The 22,861-nt window shown below is 26.3% G+C and overlaps 2 protein-coding genes across 2 annotated transcripts; both read left to right on the forward strand.

Moving 5' to 3' along the window:
• Positions 1-2,673: 2,673 nt before the first annotated feature.
• LOC101505017 (cysteine proteinase inhibitor 1-like) lies at positions 2,674-3,139 on the forward strand. Its single transcript, XM_004516863.4, has one exon. It carries the CDS (start codon positions 2,698-2,700, stop codon positions 3,043-3,045), a length of 348 nt encoding a protein of 115 aa, XP_004516920.1. The 5' UTR covers positions 2,674-2,697; the 3' UTR covers positions 3,046-3,139.
• A 6,866-nt stretch (positions 3,140-10,005) lies between these two features.
• On the forward strand, positions 10,006-10,353 carry LOC101505336 (cysteine proteinase inhibitor 1-like). The gene has a single exon (XM_004516864.3). The coding sequence runs from the start codon at positions 10,006-10,008 to the stop codon at positions 10,351-10,353; it is 348 nt and encodes a 115-aa protein (XP_004516921.1).
• The last annotated feature ends 12,508 nt before the right edge of the window (positions 10,354-22,861 follow it).

Raw genomic sequence — 22,861 nt, forward strand, 5'->3', positions numbered from 1 at the left:
ATATGTATTTGGTAGATTTAAGGTTTATTTTTTTATTTAGGATTTTTTTAGTTTTGATTTTTTATTTCTGGTGTTAATATGACGATGACGGATAATGTTAGAGCACATCCAACAATAAAAAAAATTAAGGATAAAATAAAATTTGTTTTAGTTTTGATTTTTCATAAATTTGAAAAACCATGTCCTCCTGAAACAAGGTGTTCGTGAGTAAAAACAACAATTTAAAAAAGAATAAACTAAGGCCCTTATTTAGAATGATTGCAAGTTTCATTATTTTGGTTTTGAAAGTCGATTTTAAAACAAAAATAAAGTAAAATTGAATTGATTTTATTAAATTTCAAAACAGATTTTTTAAATAGGTTTTTACCTTAGGTATTTTCAAGGTTCTTAATTTAACCAGCTATTATTTTTTACTCTCAACTTTGGAATTTTAACCTTGGACATTCATATTAAGAAATAATTTAGTTAGTTTAGTTTTTTTTACCCTCATTTATTAAATAAAAATATAATTGATTTAATATATATCTTTTAGTTATTAAGTGTATAAAAGGAAAAACATCAATTAATTATATTTTGTTTCTAAAAGAATCAAAGTTATAAGACAAAAGTAAAATACTTAAAAAGAATCAAAAATTGATTTTATCAAATTTATAATTTTCTCAAAGTTTATTATAATCATAAAAAACAAAAAACACTTAAGGAAGTGCACCTAATTTTTTTCTTGATAATTTTTGTTTTTGTTTTTAAATTAACATGTCACCGTCATTAATATTAGTACTGCTCTAACAATCATCTCCGACCACCGATCACCCATCTCTATCATCATCGACTACTTACCTTCTTCCACCGTTAATACAACCAGCCACTCACTTCTAAAAATGTCACCACCATCATCATTATTGATCATCCACCTCCGACCACTGCCACCGTCGGATGTTGATAATTTTACAGTAATTAAAATTGTTGAAGATTATATTGATTTGGATCCATTTGCCACAAACAATTTTTTTGAAATAATAAGATGAAAAAATAAGTTAAAAATATTATTAATAGAAACTTAAAAAAAATTGTGTAATAAAAATTATGAAATAAAAATTAAGAGTAAGAAAAATAAATTGTTCAAATTAATAAGAAAATAGATTTTATATACAAATTAATGATAAAAATAAATAAAAAATTAACAGCTATAAATTTGTTATTATTAAATTACCAAAATAATTTTTCTTCACAAAATAACTATTATGCTAATTTGAATCAACTATAATTTTGAACTTATCAAAAATTGAATTTGACGTGACTACACGTTGGCGGACAAAGAAATTCAAGATTTAAAATAACATTGATAACATTGATGTGACTTGTCATCTCATATAACTTTTTCACAAAAACTTTTAAAAAGAATTAATTTATATGCATCTTAATAGATAAAGAATTATATTAAAAAAAACCCAAAATATCATAACTAAATAAGATACATTACCAAAAATATAATATAACTTATTATATCTTAATTTCAATTATTAAAAATATTTAAATAAATAAAACTTATTTATCATTAAAAATTATCCAATTAATCATTTTATTAAAAGTGATTCACAATGGTCTCACAAATTTTTGGGTGGGAATTTGTGATCGTTTGCAGATTTTGGAAACACGCGCAAAATTTGCCCAAGCATTTGAGTGTTTGCGAGAGGGTTTTGCTCTCTGTTGCAAGCCTTGGAAACACACACAACGATTTGATGAGTGATTTTTTCCTTTTCGAGGAAATAACTCGTGAACACTTTCATTTTATTTTAACTTTTATAACTAAATCAAAACTTTAATAAAAAGAAAACTGAATCAAATCTCTTTATAACAAACACTTAATAAATACTTTTGTTATAATAGTCATATATATTTGATATAAAATTTAAACAAATACATTAATATTAATTTTATTTGACCGTAATTTTTGTTTATATTTTTAAAATAAAGGATAAATATATAATTTGATAGAGATAGATCGAGGAGTAAACTATTGTACCCCTTCTTATTTTTTATGGTTTAGAAAAATATTTTTTATGAGTATATAATTAATTATAGATGAACTTAACTCTTTGAAAATTGGTTAAATTAAATAGTTATGGTGAATTTTTATTGTGTACTTTTGTTTATATTTTATACTGTTATTAAGTAAAAATTATTATGAATTTTTATGTTAATCATTTAAGTTTGGTATATTAATTTTAAAAATATTTTTTCTTATGTTTGACTTCCTCATAAAATTTATTTATGATAGTTTCACAAAAATTATCTATTAACAAAATATTAAATAATACTAGAAATTCACACACACGTCTGCTAAATCTCAAATTCATAATATAATACATAATAATATTGATATTTGACTGTATAATTTAAAATATATAATAAAATTTTACAACAATGTCACTTTATTATGTTGTTTATTTTAGTCAACTCATTTATTATTATGATATGAAAATTAGGTGTTGTTTATATTAACATATATATCCCTCCTCCCTTCAAAAATATAAATAAAAATTAATGAAAACAAAGTTGGTATAAATGATTTAAATTTTAAGTCAAATACAATTAATTTTATTTACAAAAAGAGTAACACATGTTCAATATAAATAAGAGGCTAACTCACGCCAACAAACACCATTTGTGAATCTTTAAAAGATAATAGTTAGCACAATGAGACTTCAATCTGTTGTTCTTCTCCTATTTGTTGTGTTTGTGGCCTCTATGGCTATAAGAAATCAAGCTGTCCCCGGTGGTTGGGTCCCCATCAAGGACCTTAACGACCCCCATGTGATCGAACTTGCCAATTTCGCTGTCACTGAACATGACAAACAAACACAGTCGAATCTAAAGTTTGATAAAGTCATAGGTGGTGAGACTAAGGTTGTCGAAGGGATAAAATACTGCCTCAACATTACTACTACCGGTGGTATTGATTTTAACAAATATACTGTTACTGTTTTGGAGAAGGCATGGCTACACTTTAGAAACCTCACTTACTTTGTGCCTATTCGTGATTAAATCATTCTTGGATCTTATAGCATCATTCACATGTAATCGTGCAATAAATTATTTTTCATTATAATGAATTGTGAATCCAATTGTGTTGTCAATATTTACAAACTTTCTTATGAATATGATTCTTCGTAAAATTGTTTATTTTTATTTTTATAGAAATCGGAAAGTTCATATAAGTTTTTGTATTTTGATGAGATAGATTATTATAACATGTTTGATTTTCAATTTGCAAAACTTAATTTTGTAATAGAAAAATAGTTTGACTTGAAAATTAATTTTTAAACTTAATTTTTTTCTAAATCAACGTTTATTCATAAGCAACACAACACTTGTTATTTATGGCTCTCATTTTCTCATTCAAATGTGAGATTTTTGTTATTTTTTTTCTTTCTCCCCCAATTAAATTTTTTTTTTCACACTTGTTTTTTTTTTAAGCTTGAATTTTTATGCTTGGTAAAATTGTCTTCGATTTTAATTTACAACAATTTGTTTTCATCATTTGTTTAATTTATTTGTGGTTGAGATATTTTTGTAGCAGTTATTGTTATTTATCACATCACTATATTATTCACATTAATATATATATATATATATATATATATATATATATATATATATATATATATATATATTAGTAAATATACGCTTAAAAATATTTTAAATATATAATTTAATCAAATTTTATTATGGAAAATGAAATTCGAATACAAAATATTAAACATAAATTATGTTAAATAAAATTAATTTAACTAAAAAACACATTTATGAACGTTAACCGAAAAATATATTTGAATTAAAAATATTGGTAGAAAGATTATATAATAAGCAAAATTCTTAATTTTATCTTTGATTTAAGACCAAGATAATGATTTAACACGATCTATGATTTGAGCTATAAAATTACTACGTTGTTTGAAGACACTTGATTGAAAGCGGTTAGAATAAATATTTTTCTCAGTTTCTGTTTTACATAAAATTTAAAGTTTAGTACCTACATTATTAGTGTATGACTCTTTCATTAGAACTATATATTTTTATTTTGTACATTATTTTTTATACTTATTTTGTTTATTTTAAAAAAAATATATGTCAAATATATATTATTTTACATCATAATATAAAATAATATTTATTTTTATTAGTGAGCACTAACTAATCTGCTATCATGCTATCACACACGTATATATCAAATGCGAATTAATAAAGACGTAACATAGTGCAGCAACTTGAGGCGTCTTCAATTATTTTTTACTCAATGACCTATATTGAAACGACTAATCAATTGTATTTAAATGGTTTAATTTTTATTTGAAATGATATTTTTGTCTAACTATAGAATTGATTAAATAAATATAGATTATCTTTATGTGAATTTTTTTCTTTAACTAAATTAAACATCACACTGAATGATAGATTAAAGTTAAGGATCAAGCGTCGAAAAAAATACAATTGATATAAAAAACCAAATTATATCAAATGAAATTTGTCAATTTTATTGAGAATTCAAATTAAACAATCAGAACAATAATATAAACGAATGAAAATGAATGGGATCATCGAGTATAGATTAACAATATAAGATAAACCTCAAAGTCTTGATAAAATTCGAAAATAGTGGAGTAATCCTATAATTTAACATTCCATGAAAAATCCAGAAAAAAAGTTATTATTCTATGGTTAAAAAATATAAATTGGATATCTATTCTCCAAAAAAAATAAAAACCCTTGATTATAAAATCTAATCATTAGTTTGTTAAAATAATAACTCTTGATTATTTCACTTTACATTTCACTCATTTTAAATAATTATAATCATCTCATTTAATATGTCTTTAAAGATGATATCGAATGACGCTATGATATCAAAGTTTAATTTGGCACAATTTTAGTTTTTTGATTTTATTTAATCGAAAGATAAAAAACAATCACTAAAATAAATATTTTATAAGATCAAATATGTAATTATTTGATTATAACTTTTCCTAGGATAGAAGATTTTGCACCTTATTAACTATTGACGAAAAATTTCCCTTGGTCTCTCTTTGTTTGACAGCATAAAATTTCTTTATTTTTTTATTAATAAAATATGAAACTTGCACTGTCAAATCTCTTGAATAAAAAATTTACCTCTATTGTACTCTTATTAAATTTGAAGATAATACCCGAATAAAAAGAATAAAAGCATAAGAAATCTTCTTGATTTTTGTTTGACTTAATACATCATGTAACATCAATAACGGTTTCAGCTACTGAAGAAATATCATTAAGGGTTTGTGATTTTGTTAATTCTTGATATTTCATATCTTTGAAACTCAACCTATGCGCTTAATTGCAAAAATTCAATGGAAACGGATGTGCAGTGGCAACAGAGAAGTAGGAAAATATGGAAATATTTGAAAATAAAAATAAGGGCATATGACATGTGAAAATAGATTTAGACTCTTGATCTTTGACCTATGAAATCACGTCCATGTATTATTTTTTATATCAATAATATTTAACACATTTAAGTTTTATTTTTTAAAATCTATTTTATTTTTTATTTTTTTCATTATATTATTCTCAATATGTTGATTAGGTTGACGGACATTGATCATTTTTTTACGAGTAACATAATCCATGTTGATGGGTGAGTTGTATGGAATCACTACAAGAAAATTGACTTTTAGTGACATACAAAGTTTGTCACCAAAAGTCAAAAATTACAAGTAAATGTCAATAATACTTTGAATGACATCTAAATCTATTGCCAATTTTAAGGGGGCATCTTGCTATACTTTGAAGACTGTCACTCCAATTTTGAGATATGTAACTACATGTTTTTGATTTCTAACTACAATAATGACTATCACTAAAAACTAGATAAATATAAATAAAGAATTAATATATTCCTACAGTATTGTTTGTCAATAAAAAAAAGGATAAATATTAATAAGCAATTAATATGTTCATACGGTATTGTCTGTCACTAAAACTTATTATTATTTATTAAATTAATTTTTTTTTATCTCTCTATTAATTGTAATTCTAAATTATTAATACAAGTAAATTATATTTAAATTTCTAATATATTTTTATTAATATGTTCATACGGAAATGTCCATACTGCAAACACAATATTTCCAAATTACACAGATCTGATAATCACACAAATTTATTTTGTCCACGCAGCAAACATCGTAGACAATGACATCCTCAGACAATTTCAACTTATAAAGTTACTGATTAGTTTTAATCCTCAACATGAAGAATCTGTTAGAATGCTAACACATGGTTTCCGCAAAAACATATGATTCAATTTACTTGATGAAGTTTTCGTTTTCTTAAAAAGAGAGAGAAGGGGACATAAGCTAGAGGAAAGAGGGTATAACAAAAATGATGAATGAGTAGAAGGTACCTCTCCAAATTACCTTGTACTGACAATGCAATTATGTGGTTTTCCTTTTCAGACAAAATTTTAATCAAGCAGTGCTCTTTTCCTTAAACTAATATATTCTTTAAAAAAAAATCATAAAAGTTGAAAGCAGATGAACCTAAATTGATGTACGGTAAATTCTATTTCTAGCAGAGTATGTAGTGACAAAACAGGTTTGAAATTTCAAAATCCTATTGCACTAAGTAATTAAGGGAGATAAATAAAAAACAACCAATATCATTCTATCCATCAAAAGGACAAATGGATTAAGGACAAATGGATTACTTTACTTGATCAAGTGGTTCTAGATTTGCTTTCATATTGGAGGGTAACTACATGTATTCCTTTGCGCAACCAATCATAATAATAGCCAACAATGGCAGAATCAGCTGTGCAGTCCACTAATGCCGTATTTGGTATAAATTGATTTACATGCATGTGTTGAACACATTTTTCCAAATCAGTCACTTCTCCTCTTTCCTCTCGAAGTTCTTTCCACATTGCAAAGTCAATACCCTTGCAGAGAGCAATTACAATATGAATTAATTGAGCATGAGCTTATTTTGTCAATCGTGCACATATAGCCAACGACATAAGTTAACACATCCCATGATGCATTTTGTAAATGTAGTTCCATGATGCGTAGTGGCCAAATAATTCCTATTGTCAACAATTGAACTATATAAGTATGTGAGAGAGTCACGATACTAAAATAGAAACCATAAAATCACACATATCAAGAAGCATGAATTACCAAAAGTAATCAGGTATCACTTAAATTTTGAACTTACAAAAAATGAATAAAAATGTTCTAAGATTAACGGCAAGCAACAAAGCCTAGCCGTGTATCATTTAGAGAGATTCAATTTAGGGAGATTTCACTGAGAAGCATTGACTTTGAGCCAAGTATGTCCATTACACGCAAATTAATGTTAAATTCTTCTTTCAGAACTGAAGCCTGCATTGAATGAATTTTGAATGAACTTGTCACATATTTCAAGAAGCCTTCTAGTATTTACAAATATGAAATATCCAAATGAATTTTTAGCAAGCCAGAGCATCATATTTAAGGGAGGTAGACTACTCAATAATTCTACATTTTATTTCTATTTCTGTTATAATTTTAAATTATGATATCAACTACGAAATATGAAACTAATCTTAAAACATATTTTGAAATACGAAATATGTAAGATAAGAAATTAATCCTAATACAATATATAATATAAGATGATCTGCAATAATACTAAGATATTAATATTTAAAAAAATTAGGTTGGACTTTATGAATGATTTTTTCTTCTTCTTTATAATCAAAACATATTCTGTTGAAAAATGTAATATATATATATATTTTTTTTTATAAGAAAACATGTTGTAAGCAAATATATTATATTAGGATAGAATTGAATTCGAAAAAAAAAAATATTGCGCAAGAATATGAGATTAATGTGTTATACGACACTATGAGTAGATATTCAATATATATGAATTTAAAAATCTATTATAAATTTAATATAGACACAAACAATTTTGGAAAATGTTTTATATAAAAACAATTTTTGAATTTGTTAATAATTATTTTATATTTGATATATATATATATATTTCGGAAAATCTATTATAAATGCCATATAGTTAAAAACAATTTTCGAAATTGTTAATAATTATTTTATATTCCACGTAAATAATAATAATAATAATAATAATAATAATAATAATAATAATAAAATAATAAGAAAACCATAATGAAAAAATAGAAAATAAAAATGAGATATTTGTTTCTTTTTCTTTTTTATCAGAATATTTTCTTCTTTAAATGTGCTGATTTAAATTTATTTTTTTGACTCAGATTTAAATCTTTTTAAGATGTGGTAAATATATTTGATTTTTTATTATAAGTAAGCTTTTACTATAAATAAATAAGAGTTTAAAGAGTTGGTGTGAAAAGGAAAAGGTAGGAAAAAGGAAAATTTCCCAAAATTTGGTAAAAACTTTTCTCTGAAAAAATTTAATGAGGTAGGTCTTGCTATTCTGTCTATTGTTCTTCATGTATATAAACATTTACTTGTATCAGCTGTTTTTTTTATCCTTAATTAATCTACAACCTACTAGTATTGTTTTTAGAGCATGTAACTCGTTGTGCATCTCTTATCTGCTTTCAAAGGAGGAAGATGAGGAATTATGGGCTTAACCCATGAGGCCCATTCTGATAAATAAATAAATAAATAGTAGGGGTATTTTGCATCCAAACCAATAAAAAACGTAAATTAATGAAAATCAGTTGTTATTATACTGACATTTATACTTTTTCTCTTTAAAAATGTAAATATAAATTAATAAGTTTGATATATATGATTTAAATTTTGAGTCAAATACATTAAATATAAAGAAAGAGTAACTCGTGAGAAAATAATAGTTACAGTTTGAGTTACGTGAGACTTCAATATGTTGTTCTTCTCCTATTTGTTGTGTCGGTGTCCTCTCTATCGCTACATGACATCAAGTTATCTCCGATAAGTGGTGAGACTAAGGTTGTCGAAGGGATAATTTATTGTCTCAACATTACTTTTAACCTATTCACGAATAAATTAATCTAGGATCTTGTAACATCATTTACATGCAACACAATAATAAAAATGTTTTGTTCATTATAATGGAGGGTGAATGTAATTGTCCGGTTAATAGTTACAAAATTTCTTGTGATTATCATTAATAAACTAATTAATAGATGGGGTATTCACAATTAAATAAACGAAAAAGTGAAAGCAGTACAAAATTGAATATTATTGAATAATTTTCAATTTATTTTATATTGAATTCTATTTTTATATTTATTTTTGAAAATGGAACCAAAGCATAAATAGAAATTTTAATTTTTTTTTAGTTTTTTATTAATATGAAATAATGTATTCAACTATTATTTGTTAATTTTAATTAACTTTTAATAATATTTATCTGTTTAATTTTGTATATTTTTATTCTTATGTCAGAATTTTAAATATAATTGATCTATTTTAATCCGTGATATTAATTTTTAGTATATTATATATAATATTTTACTTAAAACTTGTTACACTAATGTAATTTTATATACTATAATAAAATATTATACTTCAAATTATAATTTAAATCAATTAAAAATTGATCCAATTAAAATCACATTAATTTAAATTAAATCAGAGTTTTTTGTTGTTCTTTAATCAAACTCAATTACAAATATTTTAATATTTAAATCTGATGAGTTTTTCGCATAAATATTTAACAATAATGTCACTTTATTATTATTTATTTTAGTCAACCCATTTATTATGGTAATGTGAAAATTAGTTGTTGTTGTACTCACATATACGTTTTCTCCCTTAAAAAATATAAATAAAATTTAATAAAATAAAAATTGATATACATATATATAATTTAAATATTGAGTCAAATAATAAAGAGTAACTCATGTGCAATATAAATAACAGCCTAACGAGCAAACAATAACTCACAGCAAAAAACACCATTTGTAAATCTTGAAAAAATAATAGTTACTATTTGAGCACCATGAGACATCAATTTGTTGTTGTTCTTCTCTTTGTTGTGTTTGTGGCTTCTATGGCTACAAGAAATCAACTTATCCCAGGTACGTGGGTCCCCATCAAGGACCTTAACGACCCACATGTGACCGAACTTGCCAATTTCGCCGTAACCGAACATGACAAACAAACACAGTCGAATCTAAAGTTTGATAAGGTCATAGGTGGTGAGACTAAGGTTGTTGGAGGGATAAAATACTGCCTCAACATTACTACTACCGGTGGTATAGATTTTAACAAATATACTGTTACTGTTTTGGAGAAGGCATTGCTACACTTTAGAAACCTCACTTACTTTGTGCCTATTCGTGATTAAATCATTCTTGGATCTTATAGCATCATTCACATGTATTCGTGCAATAAAGTAATAAAAATGTTTATTTTTCATTATAATGAATTGTGAATCTAATTGTGTTGTCAATATTTACAAACTTTCTTATGAATATGATTCTTCGTAAAATTGTTTATTTTTATTTTTATAGAAATCGGAAAGTTCATATAAGTTTTTGTATTTTGATGAGATAGATTATTATAACATGTTTGATTTTCAATTTGCAAAACTTAATTTTGTAATAGAAAAATAGTTTGACTTGAAAATTAATTTTTAAACTTAATTTTTTTCTAAATCAACGTTTATTCATAAGCAACACAACACTTGTTATTTATGGCTCTCATTTTCTCATTCAAATGTGAGATTTTTGTTATTTTTTTTCTTTCTCCCCCAATTAAATTTTTTTTTTCACACTTGTTTTTTTTTAAGCTTGAATTTTTATGCTTGGTAAAAGTGTCTTCGATTTTAATTTACAACAATTTGTTTTCATCATTTGTTTAATTTATTTGTGGTTGAGATATTTTTGTAGCAGTTATTGTTATTTAAAAATTTCACATCACTATATTATTCACATTAATATATATATATATATATATATATATATATATATATATTAATTAGTAAATATACGCTTAAAAATATTTTAAATATATAATTTAATCAAATTTTATTATGGAAAATGAAATTCGAATACAAAATATTAAACATAAATTATGTTAAATAAAATTAATTTAACTAAAAAACACATTTATGAACGTTAACCGAAAAATATATTTGAATTAAAAATATTGGTAGAAAGATTATATAATAAGCAAAATTCTTAATTTTATCTTTGATTTAAGACCAAGATAATGATTTAACACGATCTATGATTTGAGCTATAAAATTACTACGTTGTTTGAAGACACTTGATTGAAAGCGGTTAGAATAAATATTTTTCTCAGTTTCTGTTTTACATAAAATTTAAAGTTTAGTACCTACATTATTAGTGTATGACTCTTTCATTAGAACTATATATTTTTATTTTGTACATTATTTTTTATACTTATTTTGTTTATTTTAAAAAAAATATATGTCAAATATATATTATTTTACATCATAATATAAAATAATATTTATTTTTATTAGTGAGCACTAACTAATCTGCTATCATGCTATCACACACGTATATATCAAATGCGAATTAATAAAGACGTAACATAGTGCAGCAACTTGAGGCGTCTTCAATTATTTTTTACTCAATGACCTATATTGAAACGACTAATCAATTGTATTTAAATGGTTTAATTTTTATTTGAAATGATATTTTTGTCTAACTATAGAATTGATTAAATAAATATAGATTATCTTTATGTGAATTTTTTTCTTTAACTAAATTAAACATCACACTGAATGATAGATTAAAGTTAAGGATCAAGCGTCGAAAAAAATACAATTGATATAAAAAACCAAATTATATCAAATGAAATTTGTCAATTTTATTGAGAATTCAAATTAAACAATCAGAACAATAATATAAACGAATGAAAATGAATGGGATCATCGAGTATAGATTAACAATATAAGATAAACCTCAAAGTCTTGATAAAATTCGAAAATAGTGGAGTAATCCTATAATTTAACATTCCATGAAAAATCCAGAAAAAAAGTTATTATTCTATGGTTAAAAAATATAAATTGGATATCTATTCTCCAAAAAAAATAAAAACCCTTGATTATAAAATCTAATCATTAGTTTGTTAAAATAATAACTCTTGATTATTTCACTTTACATTTCACTCATTTTAAATAATTATAATCATCTCATTTAATATGTCTTTAAAGATGATATCGAATGACGCTATGATATCAAAGTTTAATTTGGCACAATTTTAGTTTTTTGATTTTATTTAATCGAAAGATAAAAAACAATCACTAAAATAAATATTTTATAAGATCAAATATGTAATTATTTGATTATAACTTTTCCTAGGATAGAAGATTTTGCACCTTATTAACTATTGACGAAAAATTTCCCTTGGTCTCTCTTTGTTTGACAGCATAAAATTTCTTTATTTTTTTATTAATAAAATATGAAACTTGCACTGTCAAATCTCTTGAATAAAAAATTTACCTCTATTGTACTCTTATTAAATTTGAAGATAATACCCGAATAAAAAGAATAAAAGCATAAGAAATCTTCTTGATTTTTGTTTGACTTAATACATCATGTAACATCAATAACGGTTTCAGCTACTGAAGAAATATCATTAAGGGTTTGTGATTTTGTTAATTCTTGATATTTCATATCTTTGAAACTCAACCTATGCGCTTAATTGCAAAAATTCAATGGAAACGGATGTGCAGTGGCAACAGAGAAGTAGGAAAATATGGAAATATTTGAAAATAAAAATAAGGGCATATGACATGTGAAAATAGATTTAGACTCTTGATCTTTGACCTATGAAATCACGTCCATGTATTATTTTTTATATCAATAATATTTAACACATTTAAGTTTTATTTTTTAAAATCTATTTTATTTTTTATTTTTTTCATTATATTATTCTCAATATGTTGATTAGGTTGACGGACATTGATCATTTTTTTACGAGTAACATAATCCATGTTGATGGGTGAGTTGTATGGAATCACTACAAGAAAATTGACTTTTAGTGACATACAAAGTTTGTCACCAAAAGTCAAAAATTACAAGTAAATGTCAATAATACTTTGAATGACATCTAAATCTATTGCCAATTTTAAGGGGGCATCTTGCTATACTTTGAAGACTGTCACTCCAATTTTGAGATATGTAACTACATGTTTTTGATTTCTAACTACAATAATGACTATCACTAAAAACTAGATAAATATAAATAAAGAATTAATATATTCCTACAGTATTGTTTGTCAATAAAAAAAAGGATAAATATTAATAAGCAATTAATATGTTCATACGGTATTGTCTGTCACTAAAACTTATTATTATTTATTAAATTAATTTTTTTTTATCTCTCTATTAATTGTAATTCTAAATTATTAATACAAGTAAATTATATTTAAATTTCTAATATATTTTTATTAATATGTTCATACGGAAATGTCCATACTGCAAACACAATATTTCCAAATTACACAGATCTGATAATCACACAAATTTATTTTGTCCACGCAGCAAACATCGTAGACAATGACATCCTCAGACAATTTCAACTTATAAAGTTACTGATTAGTTTTAATCCTCAACATGAAGAATCTGTTAGAATGCTAACACATGGTTTCCGCAAAAACATATGATTCAATTTACTTGATGAAGTTTTCGTTTTCTTAAAAAGAGAGAGAAGGGGACATAAGCTAGAGGAAAGAGGGTATAACAAAAATGATGAATGAGTAGAAGGTACCTCTCCAAATTACCTTGTACTGACAATGCAATTATGTGGTTTTCCTTTTCAGACAAAATTTTAATCAAGCAGTGCTCTTTTCCTTAAACTAATATATTCTTTAAAAAAAAATCATAAAAGTTGAAAGCAGATGAACCTAAATTGATGTACGGTAAATTCTATTTCTAGCAGAGTATGTAGTGACAAAACAGGTTTGAAATTTCAAAATCCTATTGCACTAAGTAATTAAGGGAGATAAATAAAAAACAACCAATATCATTCTATCCATCAAAAGGACAAATGGATTAAGGACAAATGGATTACTTTACTTGATCAAGTGGTTCTAGATTTGCTTTCATATTGGAGGGTAACTACATGTATTCCTTTGCGCAACCAATCATAATAATAGCCAACAATGGCAGAATCAGCTGTGCAGTCCACTAATGCCGTATTTGGTATAAATTGATTTACATGCATGTGTTGAACACATTTTTCCAAATCAGTCACTTCTCCTCTTTCCTCTCGAAGTTCTTTCCACATTGCAAAGTCAATACCCTTGCAGAGAGCAATTACAATATGAATTAATTGAGCATGAGCTTATTTTGTCAATCGTGCACATATAGCCAACGACATAAGTTAACACATCCCATGATGCATTTTGTAAATGTAGTTCCATGATGCGTAGTGGCCAAATAATTCCTATTGTCAAGAATTGAACTATATAAGTATGTGAGAGAGTCACGATACTAAAATAGAAACCATAAAATCACACATATCAAGAAGCATGAATTACCAAAAGTAATCAGGTATCACTTAAATTTTGAACTTACAAAAAATGAATAAAAATGTTCTAAGATTAACGGCAAGCAACAAAGCCTAGCCGTGTATCATTTAGAGAGATTCAATTTAGGGAGATTTCACTGAGAAGCATTGACTTTGAGCCAAGTATGTCCATTACACGCAAATTAATGTTAAATTCTTCTTTCAGAACTGAAGCCTGCATTGAATGAATTTTGAATGAACTTGTCACATATTTCAAGAAGCCTTCTAGTATTTACAAATATGAAATATCCAAATGAATTTTTAGCAAGCCAGAGCATCATATTTAAGGGAGGTAGACTACTCAATAATTCTACATTTTATTTCTATTTCTGTTATAATTTTAAATTATGATATCAACTACGAAATATGAAACTAATCTTAAAACATATTTTGAAATACGAAATATGTAAGATAAGAAATTAATCCTAATACAATATATAATATAAGATGATCTGCAATAATACTAAGATATTAATATTTAAAAAAATTAGGTTGGACTTTATGAATGATTTTTTCTTCTTCTTTATAATCAAAACATATTCTGTTGAAAAATGTAATATATATATATATTTTTTTTTATAAGAAAACATGTTGTAAGCAAATATATTATATTAGGATAGAATTGAATTCGAAAAAAAAAAATATTGCGCAAGAATATGAGATTAATGTGTTATACGACACTATGAGTAGATATTCAATATATATGAATTTAAAAATCTATTATAAATTTAATATAGACACAAACAATTTTGGAAAATGTTTTATATAAAAACAATTTTTGAATTTGTTAATAATTATTTTATATTTGATATATATATATATATTTCGGAAAATCTATTATAAATGCCATATAGTTAAAAACAATTTTCGAAATTGTTAATAATTATTTTATATTCCACGTAAATAATAATAATATTAATAATAATAATAATAATAATAATTAATAAAATAATAAGAAAACCATAATGAAAAAATAGAAAATAAAAATGAGATATTTGTTTCTTTTTCTTTTTTATCAGAATATTTTCTTCTTTAAATGTGCTGATTTAAATTTTTTTTTTGACTCAGATTTAAATCTTTTTAAGATGTGGTAAATATATTTGATTTTTTATTATAAGTAAGCTTTTACTATAAATAAATAAGAGTTTAAAGAGTTGGTGTGAAAAGGAAAAGGTAGGAAAAAGGAAAATTTCCCAAAATTTGGTAAAAACTTTTCTCTGAAAAAATTTAATGAGGTAGGTGTTGCTATTCTGTCTATTGTTCTTCGAAAAAATTTAATGAGGTAGGTGTTGCTATTCTGTCTATTGTTCTTCATGTATATAAACATTTACTTGTATCAGTTTTTTTTTTATCCTTAATTAATCAAAAACCTACTAGTATTGTTTTTAGAGCATGTAACTCGTTGTGCATCTCTTATCTGCTTTCAAAGGAGGAAGATGAGGAATTATGGGCTTAACCCATGAGGCCCATTCTGATAAATAAATAAATAAATAAATAAATAAATAAATAAATAAATAGTAGGGGTATTTTGCATCCAAACCAATAAAAAACGTAAATTAATGCTTGCTATTCTGTCTATTGTTCTTCATGTATATAAACATTTACTTGTATCAGCTGTTTTTTTTATCCTTAATTAATCTACAACCTACTAGTATTGTTTTTAGAGCATGTAACTCGTTGTGCATCTCTTATCTGCTTTCAAAGGAGGAAGATGAGGAATTATGGGCTTAACCCATGAGGCCCATTCTGATAAATAAATAAATAAATAGTAGGGGTATTTTGCATCCAAACCAATAAAAAACGTAAATTAATGAAAATCAGTTGTTATTATACTGACATTTATACTTTTTCTCTTTAAAAATGTAAATATAAATTAATAAGTTTGATATATATGATTTAAATTTTGAGTCAAATACATTAAATATAAAGAAAGAGTAACTCGTGAGAAAATAATAGTTACAGTTTGAGTTACGTGAGACTTCAATATGTTGTTCTTCTCCTATTTGTTGTGTCGGTGGCCTCTATCGCTACATGACATCAAGTTATCTCCGATAAGTGGTGAGACTAAGGTTGTCGAAGGAATAATTTATTGTCTCAACATTACTTTTAACCTATTCACGAATAAATTAATCTATTTTAAATTTTGAGTCAAATACATTAAATATAAAGAAAGAGTAACTCGTGAGAAAATAATAGTTACAGTTTGAGTTACGTGAGACTTCAATATGTTGTTCTTCTCCTATTTGTTGTGTCGGTGTCCTCTCTATCGCTACATGACATCAAGTTATCTCCGATAAGTGGTGAGACTAAGGTTGTCGAAGGGATAATTTATTGTCTCAACATTACTTTTAACCTATTCACGAATAAATTAATCTAGGATCTTGTAACATCATTTACATGCAACACAATAATAAAAATGTTTTGTTCATTATAATGGAGGGTGAATGTAATTGTCCGGTTAATAGTTACAAAATTTCTTGTGATTATCATTAATAAACTAATTAATAGATGGGGTATTGCCTCTATCGCTACATGACATCAAGTTATCTCCGATAAGTGGTGAGACTAAGGTTGTCGAAGGAATAATTTATTGTCTCAACATTACTTTTAACCTATTCACGAATAAATTAATCTAGGATCTTGTAACATCATTTACATACAACACAATAATAAAAATGTTTTGTTCATTATAATGGAGGGTGAATGTAATTGTCCGGTTAATAGTTACAAAATTTCTTGTGATTATCATTAATAAACTAATTAATAGATGGGGTATTCACAATTAAATAAACGAAAAAGTGAAAGCAGTACAAAATTGAATATTATTGAATAATTTTCAATTTATTTTATATTGAATTCTATTTTTATATTTATTTTTGAAAATGGAACCAAAGCATAAATAGAAATTTTAATTTTTTTTTAGTTTTTTATTAATATGAAATAATGTATTCAACTATTATTTGTTAATTTTAATTAACTTTTAATAATATTTATCTGTTTAATTTTGTATATTTTTATTCTTATGTCAGAATTTTAAATATAATTGATCTATTTTAATCCGTGATATTAATTTTTAGTATATTATATATAATATTTTACTTAAAACTTGTTACACTAATGTAATTTTATATACTATAATAAAATATTATACTTCAAATTATAATTTAAATCAATTAAAAATTGATCCAATTAAAATCACATTAATTTAAATTAAATCAGAGTTTTTTGTTGTTCTTTAATCAAACTCAATTACAAATATTTTAATATTTAAATCTGATGAGTTTTTCGCATAAATATTTAACAATAATGTCACTTTATTATTATTTATTTTAGTCAACCCATTTATTATGGTAATGTGAAAATTAGTTGTTGTTGTACTCACATATACGTTTTCTCCCTTAAAAAATATAAATAAAATTTAATAAAATAAAAATTGATATACATATATATAATTTAAATATTGAGTCAAATAATAAAGAGTAACTCATGTGCAATATAAATAACAGCCTAACGAGCAAACAATAACTCACAGCAAAAAACACCATTTGTAAATCTTGAAAAAATAATAGTTACTATTTGAGCACCATGAGACATCAATTTGTTGTTGTTCTTCTCTTTGTTGTGTTTGTGGCTTCTATGGCTACAAGAAATCAACTTATCCCAGGTACGTGGGTCCCCATCAAGGACCTTAACGACCCACATGTGACCGAACTTGCCAATTTCGCCGTAACCGAACATGACAAACAAACACAGTCGAATCTAAAGTTTGATAAGGTCATAGGTGGTGAGACTAAGGTTGTTGGAGGGATAAAATACTGCCTCAACATTACTACTACCGGTGGTATAGATTTTAACAAATATACTGTTACTGTTTTGGAGAAGGCATGGCTACACTTTAGAAACCTCACTTACTTTGTGCCTATTCGTGATTAAATCATTCTTGGATCTTATAGCATCATTCACATGTAATCGTGCAATAAAGTAATAAAAATGTTTATTTTTTCATTATAATGGATTGTGAATCTAATTATGTTGTCAATACTTACAAACTTTCTTCTGATTATGATTCTCCAGAAAATTACTTACTTTTATTTTTATGAAAATCTGAAAGTTCATATAGGTTTTCATATTTTGACGAGATAAATTATTATAATATGTTTGATATTTTGTTTAAGTTCTCTTGAAAATTCATTTGCAAACTTAATTTTGTTTTAAATAATGTTTATCTATAAGTACTGCCAATAGTTCTTTTACATTCTTCAGTTTTCATTTAGATGTGAGATTTTTATTGTTTTTCTATCTCTCTACTAATTTTATTTATTTTTCACATTTAATATTTTTGTAGCTAGATTTTTTTGCATTTTTTATTTATTTGGTAAGTGTCTTGAATTTTACTTTACAACAATTTGTTTTTATTATTTTTTTTTAATTTATTGATTTGAAATTGGAGTTATTTCACGGAATAACACTCGTATATATTGAGCTCGTAATCCATTGTCGTACAAAGTTAAATATGAGTTAATAAAAATGTAGTGTATGACAAAAATTCGAGTCGTCTCATAATAACTTATGACTCAATTAATCAAATTTAGAATCAATTGATTTCAAATTTATAATATGTATGAGTTAATTATTGATGAATTGGTTTTGACGTTTGACACATAGATTAGAAAGTGAGAATGGAGGTAGAGAATAATGATTTAAATAGAAGCAATTACCGATTCATTGGTGGAAGGTTGTGATAAATTGGGTTGGAAGAGTCCGCTAAAGATTCAAATAGAAGCAATTCCTCTTGTTTTGTTTTCTCTTAGCAGAATACTTGCATACTAAACAGTTTATTTGATTGCTTTTTCTATAGCTTGCTGGAGGGATTGACATGGTACAACAATCCATTAAGTTAGCAAAGCAAACTCATATTATTGTAAAGTGTTACTACTTCTGCATTAAGGAAATTTCTGAATCTCTTAACACATGTGATCTTGTGAGATTCCCTTTGCCTATTTGGACTGCTCTTTTCTTGTCACATGACTGGTGGTCTTCTAGTTGTTTATATTAACAATATATCCTTCCTCCCTTAAAAAATATAAATAAAAATTAATGAAAGAAAAGTTGGTATAAATGATTTAAATTTTATGTCAAATACAATTAAATTTATTTACCAAAAGAGTAACACATATTCAATATAAATAAGAGGCTAACTCACGCCAACAAACACCATCTGTGAATCTTTAAAAAATAATAGTTAGCACCACGAGACTTCTCCTATTTGTTGTGTTTGTGGCCTCTATGGCTATAAGAAATCAAGTTGTCCCCGGTAGTTGGGTCCCATCAAGGACCTTAACAACCCACATTATATACTATAACTATATAATGTTGATCTTTTTCAGCTTCAATATGAGTTTAATGATGTTTTTTTTGGATTGGTTGCATCCAAAACACATGTTATGCATTTCATTCTAAACTGGTTGACATGTTTACATTTTTGCAGGTATCTGCAAAACAACCAGTTTACAGGCACTATTGATATTCTTGCTAATCTGCCTCTGCATAGTCTGTGCGTCTCTATTGTATCATATAATATCCTTTCCTATATTTCCATAAAGAATAACTTGAAACCAGATGTATTTATTTTCTCAAATTCTTCTCAGGAATGTAGAAGACAATAATTTTACAGGATGGATACCGGAACGGTTGAAAAACATAGACATTCAGTAAGCATTGGCATTATCAGCAATTTGATAACTAAGAATCTAATTTTCATCATAAATTTCTCTAAGACATAAAAATCGAACAAATTTACATGCACCCCCACCTCCTCCTGGAACACCTCCAGTACCTAAAAGCAACCAACACCACAAATCTGGTGGTGTAAGTACCACTGGCCAAGATGCCAGCAGTGGCACAATTGATGAGGGAAAAAAATCTGGAATAGGAGGTGGTGGCATAGCTGGAATTGTCATCTCCATTATTGTTGTTGGGGCAGTAGTAGCATTCTTTCTGATGAAGAGAAAATCCAAGAAGTCATCTTCAGATGTAGAAAAGCTGGGCAGTCAGTCTACTGCTCCTCTTCCTTCAAATGAAGTCCATGGTATGCAGCTTGCATACGATTTATAGATATTTGTTATTAATTTTCAAGATGAGGTCATCCTTATTCTAGGTTGCTTGTATTTATTGTATTCTATTAGGTTTGCACGTCATAATTTAGTTATTATATTTTCAGACACCACCTACTCTATTGGTTGTTCTTATACACGACTCTGCTTTTTTATAAATGAGGTCTGCACTTTCATCTATCATTTAGGTGGATGATACTCCCTAAGCCCAAGCGTATTGTTCTTATACACGACTCAGTAAGCCATCATATGTTCTCACCTGCAGTTAGAACAGTGGTAGACTTTAGGAGTAATTCATTTGAAGGTAGAAATGATTTCCCAAATGTTGAGAAAAATCAAGTATTGAATATAAATTTCAATTCACCTCTGTCGAGGTCCTCTAGTGGAGCTGTCAGCAATGTTCTAGCTTCTCCTAATCATCAATTTATGTCACCAACTATTTTAACCAAAAGTCAAATTGTTTGGTGTTGTGATGGGGATCCTGCTGCTCTAGATATTGTCGCTGCTTCTAAGCAGCTATGGGTAGGCTGTGTAGCACCTGACATGCCTGAAAGCCATATTAGGTTTCAAATAGAGAGGTTTGGTCATATTGAAAGGTTTATTTTCTTCCCAATGAAAAGTTTTGCTTTGGTCGAGTACAGAAGTTTTGCCTTGCTTCTTCTCACCCTATTACTCAAACCCTCAATCCTTAAAAGAGATTTAACATCCCCACAAGCTTAATTTCTCAAACTCCTACAAATTCTTTTGGTTGAGATTTTTGAGTTAGAGTTTGTGTTCTAAGGAAGTAAAAAGGTACCCATCTCTTGAGAGTTGTTGATTGAGACTCATTGAGGTAAATGCACAACTCTAATCCTAGTATGAATTCATAGAAAAATGTAGTTTTGTTTAAAAATCTTATTTTTTGTGTTTAGGGTATATTTAAACGATTTTTAGGGTTTCCTAGAGTTAGTTAAACTTTAGAATAAATTTCTCTAAAATCTTGGAGATATTTTTGATACTCAGATTTGTCAACTGAGACCTTGTCGGCTACTTTGAGAGTTGTTGGAGAGCAAACTTACACTATTCTCCATAACTGTGAGTTGACGACGATCATCGTCATATATTTTTATACTGCTATTATTATTATTTTACTTGTTTTCTATATTAAAGTATTTATTGAAAAATTTGGGAAACACAACCTTTGAATTTTATCTCGATTTCGTCAATTATTTAATTTAACGGTCGTTGTTATATAATATGTTATTATTTTGATTTACGTATGAGCTACAGTATTTAAATCTTGAATTGTTATGCGATTGAGTATGCTTTTCATGAATTACGATGAAATGATTTTAATATGTGTTTTGGGAAATCGGTGTTATAATTATTAAATCGTTAAATGCGTTAGGTGCACCTAGTTACCACGTGTTGATTAGGGAAAATTAACCGTTAGATGGAGCCGCCCCTACGAGAGAGGTTATCCGTAGGAGGAGAGGGCTATCAACGAGATGTAAGCTCCCTAATTGATACGTGATGATGCGTTGCGGAATTGAGGGGAGAGGGCCATCCGTTAGATGGAGCCGCCCCTAAGGGAAAGGCCACCCTTAGGAGGAGAGGGCTATCAATGAGATAAAGCCGCCTCTTGGTTCTAAAAATTTGTATTGTTATTTGTTTGACTTTTATAATGATTTTAAGGTTGTTCATTTTGATTTCGTTTCGTTATTCACTGGATTTTTAATATTTTTGTCAAGCGATTAAACAGTTATTCGTGCCTTTTGTGTTTCCCTTCTAATTGATGGTGGTTGTTGTCTCCTCACCAAGTCTTTGTGACTTACCCCTTTATGTTGCTTAAATTTTTTCAGATTCGCAGGCAGCTGAGTAGAAATCTGTTATTTGATTCAAGTCTCCACATATTTCTTTTTGGTAGGCCTCTTTGATTGTAACATTTGTTGAGTATATGTAATTGCAGCTATTTTGGAGTCTAGAAATTTTTTTGGAAATTGTATTAAACGATTAGATTATGTTCTTTGAATTGTGACTGAATTGAGAATTTAACAGGGATTTTATAAATTTGGGAATGTTGAAGTTACAGATGATACTCTGTCGAAATTTCGAGGAAAAGTATATATATATATACATTTTTGAAATGGTTAGAGAACGATTTAGTGTTTAATTGTTAAGTTAGTTGGTAGGCTTGCCAGGCTAGGAGTATAGCTT

This window comes from Cicer arietinum, unplaced genomic scaffold (genome assembly GCF_000331145.2).
Source record: "Cicer arietinum cultivar CDC Frontier isolate Library 1 unplaced genomic scaffold, Cicar.CDCFrontier_v2.0 Ca_scaffold_6108_v2.0, whole genome shotgun sequence".
Taxonomy (NCBI): domain Eukaryota; kingdom Viridiplantae; phylum Streptophyta; class Magnoliopsida; order Fabales; family Fabaceae; genus Cicer; species Cicer arietinum.

Bases quoted from the DNA above. Each gene is read 5' to 3' on its own strand.
- LOC101505017 (XM_004516863.4), top strand. From the start codon at position 2,698: ATGAGACTTCAATCTGTTGTTCTTCTCCTATTTGTTGTGTTTGTGGCC.
- LOC101505336 (XM_004516864.3), top strand. From the start codon at position 10,006: ATGAGACATCAATTTGTTGTTGTTCTTCTCTTTGTTGTGTTTGTGGCT.